This window comes from Platalea leucorodia, assembly GCF_965183815.1.
Source record: "Platalea leucorodia genome assembly, chromosome: 4".
Classification (NCBI taxonomy): Eukaryota; Metazoa; Chordata; class Aves; order Pelecaniformes; family Threskiornithidae; genus Platalea; species Platalea leucorodia.
This window is the reverse complement of record NC_138826.1, coordinates 59,711,514-59,727,116: the sequence shown is the minus strand read 5'-3', so window position 1 is coordinate 59,727,116 and position 15,603 is coordinate 59,711,514. Positions and strand designations below refer to the sequence as shown.

The window sequence follows — 15,603 nt, the reverse complement described above, 5'->3', positions numbered from 1 at the left end:
GCCTTTGTGGCTTCCCACCAAAGAGACCACACCAACTCAGCTCACACAAGTGGACCCTGCCTTGGCTCCACCATGTCCTCCCAGAGACCTATGGGTACCCGGAACCCTTTGTGCATCCCCCTTGAGCCCCAGGTACAGGGGCTTGGCCCACAGGGGAAGGAGAAGGATGGATGAAAAAGGGAGAGGGTAGGGTAGGGCAGAGGACACTGCTTTTTCCTCCTGAATTTGGCCACCTCCCCACATGTCCTTGTGTGGACTAGCCCCTGTAATGGTGAGACAAGCATCTCGGTCTCCCCCCAAAACCCATTCTGGGATTCCCTACTGAGCCAAGCCAGACCGAAACAGGAGGAAGAAGGCCCTTATGCTCCCCCTCCATCTCTGCCCTCAGCCCTCCAGCCTGGCTGCTCTCTAATCCCAGCTGACTGCTCCCTCACACCCTGACAGTGTCCAGGCCTGTGTTGTCTTCCTAGACATTTGATTTTACCAGTTCGCCTTTCTCCGCCTTGGCTGGAGACTGCCATTCAGCTGCCAGAAGAAAAGGGGCCCAACGCTCCCTGTCACTGGCGTCCTCCCCAAGGGGACACTGGGAGTGCTCCCTCCCCACAGGCATGGCTGTAAATCCTAGAGCTTAATTTTTCACTACATGCATAGCAAACATTTCAGAGCGCTTACAAATCCCCCCCAAGCACTGTCAAGTCAAACAAGTGACAGTAACAATCAGTGGCAGAATGACAGGCCAGTTCATACCACTTGCACTTTTATAGGGGCACGTAACAAGCCTCTGTTGTTCCCCTTTTACAGAACTGTAACAACATTTACCCACAAACTACAAGCCTACCCAGATATTTGGCTTTCTGGGAACCAATGCTGGGTACCATACTGACTTCTGGTAATATCCTAACTCTAAATGAACATGGTATCAAGCCCACTGCGGGCCAATGCCATCAGAATAAAAACAACAACAACAATCTGCATCCCATTCTGCTCTGATTGCCTCTTGCTCTGTCTCCATTCACTCCTCTTCCTTCACCTCTCTCCTGTACCCAGGATGGTATTTCAGCAGTGTCCAGCATCATTTGCACTGCAGCCTCCGCTGTGGGGTGAAGTCCCCTAGAATCAGGTCCCAGCCACTGAGGATGATTACATTGGTGTGAGGGGAGATGAAGATAGACCTACATTCTTACTCTCAAAGCCGCTATCGTCAAGATCAAACAGTAGTGCCATAGGTAGCGTGACCACAATTATTTCTCTTTTTTTTTTTTTTTTCTTTGTTTCAACCACTACTGGTATTATGAAAGATTCAGATGATGAATCCAGTCACTACTGGAAACAAAGCAGATGATAATATAGTACCTTTTTGCTCCCTGAAACCCCCAAAATGTGTTGTAAACCTACGTCCAAGACAGGAGATGGGACATACATCAGCAAACCCGTGCACTCCCACTGAAGTCAATGGAGGCTTACGGCTGGGGGCCTGAAGGATTTTGGACCCTTTGGGAGAAATTATTTCCCTCAATGTTGCCCTGCAGCCCATACTTTGGATGGAATACGGGTAGTTTTCCTCAACGCATAAGAAACGGGGAATAAAGACACCCAGCTGAATGTACCATGTATGGAAGTAAGCAGAAGATGCTTGTGGTCAGGTCACCTAACGTTCCTGCTAGTCACAGGGACCGTGGTACCTTTAAGGAACGAAAACAATTGAGAATTCATTTCTGTCTCTCAACTTCTGTGGTTACCAGCGAGGAAACTGGTTTGTTCTGTATCATTTCCAGAAATGACAGAAATTTTACCTTATTGTTACTGTTTTAACATGATTTCCTTCCCTATCCTCTGCTGCTTTCTCCACCCTCCTCTTCCCTCTGCAGAGGATCCTGCCCCTTCACAGCATGTCCACACAGACAGTCGATTCAGCAGTCAGCATAACTGAGGGGGTGGAAAGCTCCACAGGGGTTGTGAAAAGCACTGCTGACAGAAGAGAAATGGCTCCGTCAGGGGCAGATCCTCCTGCCACTTGTTCTTGCTCCAGCTCTTCCACCCAGAAGTTTCCTTCCTCGTATTTACGCCGAATGCCAGATGAACTGCTTGCGTGCCTCTGCTCTAACTCACAGGTCAGGAAAGGGAAGGAAAAGAACCAAGAAAAACAAGCTTTTTTTTTTAAAAAAATGTTTTCTCTCCTCCCAAATTCATGCTTAGAAAAATGCTCCAGTGCTACATGGAGACCCTTGGTATAGTTTCAATGCTATTTCATTTTCTGCTGGGTATATTTATAACAGTGCCAGTTAACATCAGTTTTGAGAGCAGTTTCTATGACCCAAGCACCTACTTCACATGAACTTTACTGAAACTATCTCTATTTCACAGGGGGCTCTGGACAGACTTCATAATAATTTTCTGGCTTTGGACTTGAAATGGTGGTGTATTAATGAAAAGTGCTATTTCGTAACACCCGTCCTTCAGCTTATAAGTACTTTCTCAATGCCCAAGTGATACTTAAAGAGTACCACTCTCAACTGGGACTTAATGAAAGCCTGGAAATTAAGGAATGCTTCATCAGATGAAGTTAAACTGCCATAGTTTTACTGACTAGTAGTATTGATGACCATTCATTGTATCTTACCCAGCCTAGGCAAAAGCAATGGCTGACTCTTGATCTGAAGGTATCTGCTATATGGCCTTCTCTCTACTGAATACTCCTATAACAAAGTCATCGTTTGGTATCTATGCTACTCAGTCATTCCTTCCACCATACAGGACTCCATTAACACTAACCATTCTTTCACAAGCAGCTTTGCATCTTGGCATGTTTCTGGTGATGATTACTCCATTACCTGTTTCAGCAACCTCTTCCCTTAGTCAACGCTTCCAGGTCTAAAAAAAATTCCACCACGCTTCTCTTACCCCAATACGCCTACACAGAGTGTTTAAGTTGGATATGATGCCAGCATTATTGATTAATGTTGGTTTGTTTCATTAAGTGGCTGCTGTTTCACTTCTGAGTTTATTGTACTTCCGTAAAGGCTGAAGCAATTGCTGCAGAAAATGGTAAAGCTTCAAAAGCTTTGAGGTTCTGTTGGAAATAATGTGCTTTACGAATTTTCCAAAAGTAGACGCAGATACAAAACTCGGATACAAAGATAAGTTTGGTAATCTCTATGGCTGAGTTGGAAATCTAGCAACAATCCCATTCCACCTGCAAAAGTTATTTTTCAGCTGAGATAACGATGGAGATGCAAGAACGTGCTGTTCTTCCAAAACCAAAAGTGTCTCCTGCAAACAGTTCAAAACCTACACGGACTTATCAACCTACTTATGCTCCAGAGAAATAGTCTCAATCCACAAATTCACCAGCATTGGAGATGGGAAGCTTCCATTCAAACAGCCAGTTTCCCTTTCAAAAGCCTATCAGCCCATCAGTACCTGTTCCTGTTCTAGTATTCTCTGTTTTGCCTAGTTTTCAACATCACGAGCTATTGTGGCTCTCGTCATTTCCCTTGAATGACAAGCTAACAGCTCTCAGCTCCCACTCTCCATACAAGATGCAACCGTTTCATTCAAGATAAAAAGAGAAACCAGAACGTCCTACCTGCAGCAATACCCATCTTCCCATCCACAGCCACAGCCACGGCCGTGCTCACTGTCACCACTTTTGGTAGGCCACCTCCCTCTGTCAAGACACAAATACAGCAGGCTTGGTTAGCTTACTACCAGAGACGAGTAAAACACAGCAGGAGCAGCTTGCTCACACACTTTCGCATGCAGGCCAGTGTGTACATATGCCTCAACCCTGAAACATCCAAGAGTTTAGAGGACTGCATCTTTCAAGACACATAAGCAACTAAAAGGGCTATGAGTAGATTTTTTTCATCTAGATAATGTCCCATGATGAAAATAGCATCCTCAGCATGAAATGTAAAGGACTGGCCTCTTCAATTTTGGGCATGTAGAGCTTCTCTTAGGCCAGAAAGCTGCTCTGCTTCATGCACCAGCTAAACTCTGTAGACAGAGGAAAGCAGGACAGGTAATTCTGACACCGACTCTTGCACAGCAAAGGCCAGGCGTAACCTAGCTCTGTTACCCAAGCCAGGCCAGGACTACAAACTGGAGAGACAGACATAGCACTTCCAGGGTGCACTCCATTTTAGCAACAAAGTCTTCTGGGACTTTGCTGCCTAAACTCTGTTATACCTCAGGGTCTCCCAATTATCCTTTAGCTGCTGCTTTAAGCATCCTGTAGGTCCTGTGTCACATCTGCCAGCCCCGTGCAGATCTCTCAGCTCCCACAGGGCATTTAAAATAGCATGGCTGGAGAAGTTTAGGCAACTGAACCCCACCTCCCCTCTCTTTGTTAGTGCAGTTGTTTCAGCCTGCAATTGTCCATGTGACAGATTCCATTTCTGTATTTTTTTAAAGCGATTAGATTAGCTTCAGCTGGGGCACCTCTTTTGGAACTGCCAGGGGACAGTTTGAAGGTCAGGATGATCGATGTAGCCTGCAACTGGCTCCCTCCTTGTGTGCTGTACAGAAATCTCTTGCTCAGACAGATGGGTCAGGGACTCCTTCCTTCCCAAGAGCTCCAGCACTTGTTACTGCTTTCCATTTCTGCCTTCACCATTCTTGTTGGTACCCAGTGTGTCCTGAGCGTGATTCTGTGTCCACCACAATTTAGCCTGGAGTTTCGCTCACTCATTTTTTTTGGACTGAAGCCAGATTAACTTGCTCAAGGATGTCAGAAATAGTAAAGCCCTTGTGAAACAAATACCCACCCAACTTATGCTCACATGCCTTGAGCCTAATCATGCCTTTTTGGTGAACCCCAAATTTCTTGCTGTCCCTAGGATGGGATAAATAAGGAAAATACACTTAGCAACCCTAGAAAAAGACAAACCAAAGAACACCAGACACCCAACACATGAGAGATCTGGGCTGGAAGAACAGTTCTACTTGACTTGGAGAGCTTTCCCTGCTGTTTTCTCTCTGGGACTTTTGGACACTGGAAGGAGGAGCCCTGGATAAATTATTCTGATGACCTGCAGCCATTCTTGCTGGTTTTCTCCCCAACAGGGAGGCCTTTGGGCTCTTCCCTCTTATGTGATGAGAAGTACATCTGTCATGAAAACCTCTTGTCACAGGCCAGGCATGTACTCAGTCATGTTGAAAGCATGAAAAGGGGACTTCAGCATCTAATCATGAAGAATTTCATAAGAAACTGGGTGGTCTGTTCTGGCCAAAAGGTGGGGCCTGCTTCATCAGATGTCAAGGAAGGCCCTGGACTCTGCTCTGACAGTGAAGCAGTGTGGCTCAGAAGTACTGAGTATTATTTCCTGGCTCTTCACAGGCATCTTGTGTGTTCTCATGGATCACAGTCTCTCTAACACCAGCTGCTCATCTCTGAAGAGACTAATAATCTCCCTTACAGTTTAGAGCATAAGGTCTTCAGGGCCAGGTACTACTTCTTACGATGTGCCTGTAGGGTTTCCAGGTGAATGGGATCCTGGACTTGATTGAAGCTTCTGACCAATAGCCATGTAATACAAAAAACAGTGGCAGCTGCTTGTCCTCTGTCTTTATCCATGCAAAACTACCTGTGACTTCTAAGAAAGCCACATCAGGCCACAACCCCAATGTTTAGCCAGCAGTGACTACTGTGGCCAGGGTCCTGGCTGCCCTAGGAAGCACCACAGGGTATCGCTGCCTGGTTTTCTAACCCATGCTCTATTCCAAAGAGCAAATGCCGTGGCATGCAGGGGAGTAAAAGGTCCCTCCTGCCATGCCTCCCCCTCTTTCCACACTTGCCTTTTAAGTGAGATGTAAAGGTGCTGGGCAGAGAGAGGCTTTTGCGGAAGGTTTCAAGTATTTTCTCTTTCCATCCTGGTTCATCTTTTGCCTCCCAGTCTGGTTTTCTGCTCTTTGCTACTTGCTTTCCCACCCACCAGCCTCCCACCACTGCGCCACAAAAAGCTTTAGCAGCTAAAGCGCTAAGCTCCACGACAGAGATGGAGAGCTAGGGGCCAGGGAGGCACACAGGGGATTTCTGCCTTCTGTGTAGGAGTCTCACATGAGTATTTTGTTTTGAATGTTTCTTTCTAGGCTCTTTTGCTCTCTTCCAGCCTTTGAGGAGGTCCTGGCTGGCCCTGCAAACTCACAGGAACCAACAATCTAAGCAAGAGAAACTGAAAAGCCACTCCTTGCTTTCCTCTCGTGCTTGAGCTCCTTAGCTGGACAAGAGGTGCCACAGTCTACTAGTATGATGGGAAGGACGCAGGGTACCAATGAGACACCCTCACCAAGAGGAAGCTATGGAAAAGCCTTCCCCCCTTTTCCTCCACCATCTTCCATAACAAACTCATCCTTTCTTGTCATGCAAAGTGGTGATGGAAAAAATGACACCCTCTAAGCGTACGCTTCCTGACTGAGTGCTTGCTGATCCCTCGTCAGTCCCAGCTGTTCCTGTCATCCAGCATGCCCGATGATGTTCCCTCCCAGGCCTGGCCACACCTATGTGTCTAACTCTTTCTGAGATACCTTTACCTTCCCCTTCCCACAGTTCATGTGTCCTCCAGCCCTACAAGTACCTTGTGTTCCCCCACATCCCGCGTCCCTAAATCCTTCGGTCTACCTAGGCCTTGCGTTCCCACGCATCCTTCATCGCCTCTGCAACCTGACGTTACGCAGCCCTGACTGCCTTCCCCGCAGCTTCCCGCTTTGTCTTTCCGCTGCATTCAGTTCCCATATCCTGGCCATGACCCCCATCTCTATGCTGGTGCGAAGATAACGCCAAGAGGCCAGGTCTCAGCTCTTCCCACTACGCAAGAGGCAGCAATAAAGAGATCGGCGTGGCACGGGACACGAGATGTGAAAAGCTTTCTCTTCTCTCCTCTGCTCTGCTGCTCAGGCTGGGGTTACCTGAATCGTCTTCTGAAACAATGCTGTAGATGAAGCTCCCGGGGGGATGCTCGGCCGCCCGGCGGTACCACAGAGGGAAGTGGTCCATGGTGAAGATACTCTCCTTGTCCTTCCGCGTCAGGAATTTCCTGCCGGGAGAAAAGCCAGGGCAGCCTGTTGTCCGCGGCAGAGGAGCGGCAGCCCTCCTCGGGGCCACGCAGTGGGACCCCGGGGCTGGGACATACCCGCATCTCATCACCTGGGGCTTCCCCTGCGGCGGAGGGAGCCCAGGGACCCCCGGGTGACCCAGCCACGCCAGCGCCAGGCTCCTCGGGGGGCAGCCCTCGCCCCGGGGACCCTGGGGCGGTCTGTGCGGCCCCCCTCCCTCCCGAAAGGCGGAGGCGGCCGCCCCGCCGCCCCGCGCCTCGCACCTCCCGGCGGGGTGGGGCAGCGACCGGCCCCGGGAGCGGCTCGGCGCTCCCAGCGGCAGCCGGGCGGGTCGGGACAGACCCCGCCCGCTCCCCTTGCCACAACCGCCGCCACTCGCCGTCAGCGCCCGGGGGCCCGGCGGCGGCGGCGGCCCCCGCTCCGCTCCCCGCCGCTCCCCGCCGCAGCGGGGCCGCCGCCGCCGCGCCTCTGCCGGCCGCCCGCCAGGTGCCGCTGTTGCCCCGGCCGAGGCCCGCGGCGCCGCCGCCGCCGCCGGCCCCCAGGGCGGGCGAGGGGAGGCCGCGGGCCGGCAGCCTCCTGCCGGCGGCAGGGCGGGGGCTGCGGCGGCGTCCCGCGGCCGCCGGGGGCTGGGGAGGGCGGGAGGGAAGATGTCCCCCTTCTCCGCCTGCCCCGCGGGAGGCCTGGCGGGTTACGCCGTGAGGGCAGCCGAGCTGGTGTGTGGCCAGTCGGAGGTCGTTAATTACTGCAGGAGAATGGGGAGCAGGTGAGAAACGGGAATTAGACGGTCTCCTACAAAGAAAAAAAACAAAAACCAAAAAAACCAAAACACACCACAAAACCAAACCCCAAAGGTCGTGCTGCTGTGGCTAAATACTGAACCCCTAGAGATGCACGGACTGAAGTACTTGAGGCAGCGGCTGGTCCTGAAGGCAGGAGGGTGGGTCCTGAGGGCATGGCAAGGCAGGCAGTGGTGCAGAGGAGAGACCTCGTGAAAATCAGGTCATTGGCTTCCCTGGAGGTCCCTGCGTCTTGCCGGACAAATCCCCTTTGTTTGCAGTCTCTCGTTTTGCTGTATATTTTGACATAATGATAACTACTCATTTATACGGTTCCTTCCTTTCAGGGGATTCCAGAATTGCCTCTCGTGTGGCGTACGGGGGCCTGTCACTGCAGTGTGGTGGCTGCAGCTGTTTAAAAGCACTGAACAACACTCCAGATGAGCAGTGCGGGATAGGGAACCGTCAGCACACGTCGTTTTCTCCCTTGTTGCCAGAGCCTGGCTACTCTGACTTATCCGGACTGCCTCAAAAACGTGAGGAGTGTCACCTTTCAGGCACAGCAGAGCTCTCTGCCTTGAACATACAAGTCCTATTTGGGGAACTCGGAGACAGTGAAACAGCTACCAAGAGGCTAAGGACCACCACCGACACTGTCCCCTTCATCTGCTGGTGTGCCTCTGTGACCTGTCCTTTCTTACAGCAGCGTGCACCAGCCTGCGTATTCAAAACACAACAAAAATGCAAACTATACCCTTTCCATGTCAAAACCCTCCGCTGAACACACACTTTTGCCTCGAGGGAGAGGACAAGAGAATGAATCATATATGACAGATGTCAGTCACATCACTTAATGCCTCACTGGAAGGCACTGGGATACTACTGCGACGTGGGCAATGTATGAGGCAGAACAGAACAAACCTGGAAGAGGAATTGAGACAGAAAGATCAAACCTAGCCAAGCTGGAATGTCACCAGGGCGCTGGAGTGCAGAGCCTCTGCACTGCAAAATGGTCCTGGGGATATATAGTAACTGTGGACAGTTTCTCTGTTAGCTGACTGAAGTCAGGGAATGATTGAAGGTTTTCATTGAAAGGAATGCACTTAGGGACAGTATGTTAAGAAAAACTCAAAAGGACCAGAGGAAGACAAAGGACCCCTACCAGGACTCTGTAAAATCAGCACTAATGCCTTCAAGGTGTCGCTCCTTTCCTTTCTGTCTCCCCAAATATATTTCCAAGGTTGGTGGTGATTTCGTGCTGCTTCTTCAGAGACATTGAGAGAAACCTCATCATGCAGTTTAGGGACCTACCTGTTGGAAATTTTCTCAGAGCCCACGTATAGGGCACTCCTCATGAGTCCAGCCCGAGTGCCCAGAAACGCCATCTCAACACCTGCCTCAGTCTCCCTGTGGAACAGAAACACACAAGCAGAAGCAAACAGTTCTCAGAAGAACAGCCATCTCCCTGCCCCAGGGTGAGGGCCTTCCAAACTAGAAGCCACGGTCCCAAGTTCATTTGCAATATAACCCGTTCGCACCAGGAGTGACACTCGCTCCTCCCTGCTCATTGCAAGCCATTGGTACTGGGTAACAATTGGCAGGTTTAGACCTGTGCCTAGATTCACACCTTTGAAATTTGCTCATTTGATTCACTTCTAAGCAGACCATAGGCTCCTCTCCCCTGCTAGCCCTGCTCCAGACTGCCCGCATGAGGCTGAAGTGAGGGAGAGGGACTGCAGAGAATGGCTGTCTCAGGCACACACAGGATGGGCAGGGTAGCAGACTGACTCTGAAGCAGTAGACTGATTTGGATGTCTTGCTGGAGGAATCAAGGGCACAGATGGTACAGTTACATGGTGGAAAGCCTGCTGCAGTGTGGTGGCCTTAAAGCGAGGAGTGTGTGTTGGTACAGCCGTTTAAAGGTATGCTGATAATCGGGTGTCCTAGTATGACTGCCGCTGGCTCAAGCCCTGTTAGTGGTAGGGGTACTGGTAACTGAAACAGGGACGGGAGTCCCATGGCCACACATCTGTGTAAGTAGCATGTTGTCTGCTGAAAGTAGATCTATGTGACATGATACTAGATACTACAAGCAACATGTGCCTCACTGCAAATAATATAGTAGAAGGTTGTTTACTGAAGCCAGCCTGTCCACTCCCTTCCTGAGGCTCGGTCTGAAGCCATCACCAACAGCGACAAGATCAAACTCCCTTTTCTTCACTGCTGGAAAGGGAGCAAATTGCTTGCCACCTGGGATGGAACTTCTGCTACAGTCATATAGGAAGTTGAGTGAAACCATGCTGCTGCTGTTCAATGGGATAACTGATGCATGGGGAAATAACTCATAACAACTTTAAACTGAAATGGTCCCAGGTGCCCTGAGATATCAACTAAAGAGACAAATGCAGTACATCTGAGCTAGCTGCTGCAAAGAACTGGTGCTGAACACCTCTTGCAGTGACACATCTGGACATCTGGATCACTACTGTCCTCCAGTGATATTCAGATAAACTCACCAAACTAAAGGCTCCCCTGAAAGGCCTAACCAGCTGGAGTCCACTTCTAAGAGACACTTTTGAGTTATTTCTAAAGCTATTGAACTATTTCTATCAGCTTTTTGAGCTATTTCTAAAGTTTCTTATATGCTGTGCAAGGATCTGTGACTGTTTCAGGCACTGCATAAGCCCATAGCATCTGGAGATGCATCCTCAATGGTGTTTTGCTCATATTTTTTTCTGATACACTTACATGGACATATTGAGGGCTAGTGTTGTCCAGTAGGCCTCCATGGGTGCAGTGACCACTGCATCAAACAGCACTTCCTGGACCAACTCCTCATCGCCTAAGAAGAAGAGAGAACGAGAATCAGGAGAGAAAGACATGTCCCTCCCTAGATGTCTTACAGAGTTCCTTATTATGCAGCATCTGCCTGGCCCAGGGCAGTGAAGCAACATGGCGCAAAAAGAAGCCTTCCCTTGCGGGGCTGAGAACAGGACCTACCGCTCTGGATGGTGGAGAGCACAAGAACAGATGTTGGAGCGAAGATCATCAGACTGGTTCTCCTGCAAACTCAGTGGAAGGGTTTGGGTTTGAAAGTGTGGGCAAGAGAGAGGCCTTCAAATGAAGTTATTCATTAGGCCTTCGCTCCGACCTTCTCCTTGATCGAACAGGCTGTCCACAACCATTGCCTCAAATCCTTGCTTTGACCTTTCTCATAGGTGCCCTGTAGAAGGACACCAGACACCCTATTCCACTCCAGAAGCTTCTTCAAAGACCCTAGTGACTTCTTCATGGCTTCTACTCTGTCCTTGTGTTCATTGCCTTCTCTGTTACCCTTCTGTCCTTCCCGTAAATTTCACAAAACGCCGTCCTGTCCTGGTTTCCTCCAGATGCTCAAGCCAGTCTAGGCTACCAGTCTAGTCCAGCCTGGATTGGGACCGAGAGGTGTTTAGGAAGGTTCGAATGTGCCATGTGCTAAATGGCATACTCTAAGATCCCATTTATTTGACCTGCTTCATTTCTGTATTGCCCTGGCTGCATTTGTTTCCTGCTGTGAGAATGTGATGGCTGTCATATTGCAGATATGCCCCTTTCAGTGCTGTTCTAGATGGAGCCACTCTGCCCGCCCCCATTTCAGTGTTTCTGCCTCCACTTACTGGGTTGAGGTCCAAGGTCTCCCCTAATATTTTCTCCCAAGTTCTTCCAACTTTCTTTCTCCTTTCTTTGTCACAATTGTCAGAATCCATTTCGCCATCCTTGCTGTCATTCAGACCTCAAAACTAGAGCTCACCAGCAGCTCTTTCCCTCCCCAGGCCCCATATGTCTAGGATGTGTCCAAATCATATTTTTTTTTCCTCCACAGCACTTTCAAGTCTGCATGTTTCTCATAGTGGGCTCTCCTGAAACTTTCCTCCTCCTCTTCCCTAGCCTCTTCAACTCATACATCTCCTCTTTTCAGCCTCCTCCAAAGATGGCCAGAAGGGGTCTGCTCACACCATGCAAGAGAGGAACAATTATTGGATTACATTTGGTTTAGTTTTAAGAGATTCCCATCCTCGTGCCAAAGGTTTGTGCCCGTCAGGTGGAGCATTACATGCAAAAGCTTGTACTTGGCACAACTAAGGGGGCTGAAGCTGTGGAGAGTGAGGTGGGCTGAAGGGCATCCTAAAGCTAAATTGCTTTAGGAGGTTCCCATGCACAGCTGCCCACCTCTGCCCCCCCACCCCCGACAGAGATCCCACTCCGTAGCGGTGCTGTATCAGCTGCTTGCGTGGCTACATGTTGCCTGGAGAATGGGACCTGGTGCAAGGGATGAGCAGCAGGGGGAGCAGGAAAGATAATAATTCTGTGACAATTTTTTCCCCAAATCACTTACCCGTTCTGTTTGGAAAACAAAATTAATAATCCTTGTTCTGAAAGAACCCATCTGTCTAGATGGCACCATGCAGCCCTTGGAGGATGCTGGCTGGGGCCCTGGGCAGCAGAGTAGTCACAACAGCTTTCCTGGCTTCTCCTGTCATCACCTGCTCTAGCTCAGCCTGCCAGTCTGTCTTAAACCTGGTGTGCAGCCCCCGCCAAGCTCCATTCAAGCCTTTCACTTTTCAGTATTTCCGATGCTGAGACCTTCAATAAGGTCGAGTTATGTGACAGCTTTGAAATGGAAAAAAAAATCCTCTGACAGAGGCAAGGAAGTGGATCCTCAGCTCATTTCCACATGTGAATTAAGCTGGGCTTGAGTTCAGTCCCGCCTGTGTGAGCAGGTGCCACAGGAGCTCAGTCTGACACCAATCAGTTTGTCACAGTCCTCTCTCCCCCATGATGGGTACAGAAAAAACCCAGCAGAGCCCTTCTGGTGCCCGGGACTCACATTCCAGGTCAGGTTCCTCTCCGGTGAGGAAACGGATCACAGCCTCCAGCTGGGTGAGCTTCCGGTGGTCTGGATCGATGTCGGTGATGCAGTAAATCCTGGTGGGGAGGGGAGAAGAAGCCCGCAAGGGCGAAGAGAAACCACAATCAAGCAAATGCTCCTGGAAAATAATAACTGCAAACGAAAATTCAGCAAGAAGGCTTGGGCTGCAAAGATTTTGCTGCTGCTGCATGCCATGCCCACTCAAAATCTAACAATGTGGCTGTAAGTCAAACCCTACCAATAAACCAAACACCAATTAATCTGACCGCTGCTCTTAGTAGGACTGCTGTTATGTTCTCCAGCATAAGCTCACAATGCAACGTAGCAGTCCCAAATACTTCCAGCAGTTATCTGTATTATATGTTATTTAAGATATATACCTGTGTCTATATAAACAATAACAATGTGATGGAGAGACCTGAAAAGCAGAGGGTCACGTGCAATGTGAGTAAAAATGGATTGGGAGCAGGTAAACCAAGAGACAGAGAAATAAAATGTGAGATGAGTAATAAGCTTGCAGTATGATACGGTGGCAACAAAACCTCTCCCAAAGGGACACAGCTGCCGGAGCCTCAGGACACAGTCTGGGGAGAAGTGGGAGAATATATTACAAATGTATTATAAAAGAAACCAGTCTTCTAATCCTGCTTCCAATTTTGACGGCTTCATTGTCAAGACAATGGAGAGGAAGGGGTTATAAGAGAGAATTACAAGTCATAAAAGGGCTGAAAGGAGTTATTTAGGAGAGAAGTCTAAGAGAAATGAATATGTAAAGTGTGGTAAGCTGACACCCCAAGTAGGGAGTAGAAGAAGGAGAAGTCACCGCTTGTGTCTCAAATGCACTGCCTGTGAAACTTGACAGTGTAATGAGAGGTGTGAAGGGCTGCAGGGCTTCTTGAATATAGTTATTTTGGCTTTGATACAGGCTGGGTTCATGTGCCTGGGTGTAACTGAATGTTGGGTTCTTGACAATCCCAAATCTCACAGCAATAAATGGAAAGTGCCATGCTTCACCCTGTTTCATATCCAAACAAAGCAAAACCATAAATTATGCTTGCTATTGAAACAGGGGTCATAAATCACATCCATGTTCACTAGAAATTAGGTCTAGGCTCAGTTCGGAAGAATGCCAACCAAAAAGAAGCTAGGATTTAAAAAAGCATTTCAATCTCTCACCAAGCTTGCAACAAAATTTCCTGACAGGTCTGACATACTGTAGGTTTTGTAGCACAATTCTGAGCAACACAAGGAGGAACAAAATAAGTCTGAGCACGGAAGACTGAGGATAAGTCTCAGGAGATGTCTCCTAGCAGAGGGATGAGCGAGGCCTTGGTGGGATCTCCCAAAGGAAGAGGTGGAACTGAATTGCCTGGGGACAACCAGGTCTTTGCAGGTACAGCTCCTGAACAACACTGCTTTTTTCTCTAGGCTGCAGAGGGCGGTGAGCTCAAGCCAAATTGCTGGGAAGTTTGCCAAAATCTCATGACAAAGTCCTGTATCACTGAGAGGATTTGCTCCACTTACCATTCATTCGCTAAAGACAAGTCTGGCTGGAGCAGGTCGTGCAAACCTGAAACCAGATAATACATAGAGTAATTGGTTAGGTAGCAGACAGGCGGATAGAGGCTGTGAAGGAGAAGTGAAGCAGTGAGGTTCAGAGCGGCTACCTTGTCCCTTAGGACGGCGTGGCTGTTCCAGATTAACCTACCTTCTTCCACTGAAGTGTTCCCCAGCAGAATGTACTCCCCGTGTCCCCTGGACAGCACTACACCCAGGCTGCAGGCAGGGAGGAAAGCAGAGGGCTTGTCAGCAAGGAGAGGTGTAATCCCTAAACATGGCACTGCGTTCCCTGCAGTTACAACCCTTAAAGACATTAACTCCCTCCACAGCTATTAAAGAAAAGAACATCATCAAAAGAGGATCCGATTTCAGCACAAGAGGCTAAGGAACCTGTCTGTAGAGCTATGAGGCACTTTTGGTGACAATCTTTTTGGCCAACGTTGTAGGTTCAGGATAGCAATAACATCTCCCAAATCTGTGCCAATTTCAAACCATTTCAGCCGGGGAAAAAAACGCAAAAGAATTTTTGCTTGATTTCTTATGTGATGTTTTATAATTTTCAGTTTATAACAATGTTTTTTTTTTAGAGCCATACACCAGAACTGAAAATTGAAGACGTCTCATTTCTCTGAAATGAAACAACATGCTTCACCTAAGGTATAGTTTTTGGACACTGAACTTCAGATAAATCATAATATTCCTTTTAAGTTGACCCCCAAAAATATTTTAATGGCTATAGGAACAAAGAATTCAGTTATTCACCCTGCTCTACTCATGAGCTGTAGCCAGTTTTATGAAGAAAAGGAACCAATTTGCTGTCCCTGATCGCAGACTTCTGATACACCATATTGGTGTTGTGAGAGTCCTTGCTCACCTGAAGGGTGTGCCACTGATGTCCGTGAAGAAATAATCATTGGTGAGGAAGAGAACTCGTTTCTGGAATAAGAGCATGAAAATAAAGTGAGAGCCCATTTGACAGACCAAGGCACAGTGATGATGGGGACCTGGGATATACGTCCCCAAGGCTAAGCAAAGCGGTTGATCATTACCAACACTTCACACCCTGCTAGGGCTGGCTGGAGGCAGGGATGAATGTGCAGTATTCAGCGTATTCAGCAACTTGTGACTTTTAGGATCCAGGCAGCCACTCTGTCTTTTCATCTAGGGCTTCAGTTAAACCTTTCTTTGCTGCAGGGCTCCTGCACAGGCTGCAGGAAGGGGTGGGGGGAAGCTGCCTTCCCTCTTGCACCCTCCGAGCCAACGCGCTGGGGCCCTGCTGCTCTTTTGCTGTACAGAGCAACCCTG

The 15,603-nt window shown here is 49.0% G+C and overlaps 1 protein-coding gene across 1 annotated transcript in view; it reads right to left on the bottom strand.

Annotated features, from left to right (window-relative positions):
* Nucleotides 1–15,603, bottom strand: part of CACNA2D4 (calcium voltage-gated channel auxiliary subunit alpha2delta 4) — a gene marked incomplete at both ends in the record, with an annotated part of 130,502 nt that overhangs the window by 64,443 nt on the left and 50,456 nt on the right. The window contains 8 exons of the mRNA XM_082310195.1: nucleotides 3,587–3,667; nucleotides 6,907–7,034; nucleotides 9,141–9,236; nucleotides 10,578–10,671; nucleotides 12,697–12,794; nucleotides 14,263–14,308; nucleotides 14,447–14,514; nucleotides 15,173–15,234. Coding sequence (XP_082166321.1) covers nucleotides 3,587–3,667; nucleotides 6,907–7,034; nucleotides 9,141–9,236; nucleotides 10,578–10,671; nucleotides 12,697–12,794; nucleotides 14,263–14,308; nucleotides 14,447–14,514; nucleotides 15,173–15,234 — 673 coding nt within the window. The remainder of the gene's footprint in view (nucleotides 1–3,586; nucleotides 3,668–6,906; nucleotides 7,035–9,140; nucleotides 9,237–10,577; nucleotides 10,672–12,696; nucleotides 12,795–14,262; nucleotides 14,309–14,446; nucleotides 14,515–15,172; nucleotides 15,235–15,603) is intronic.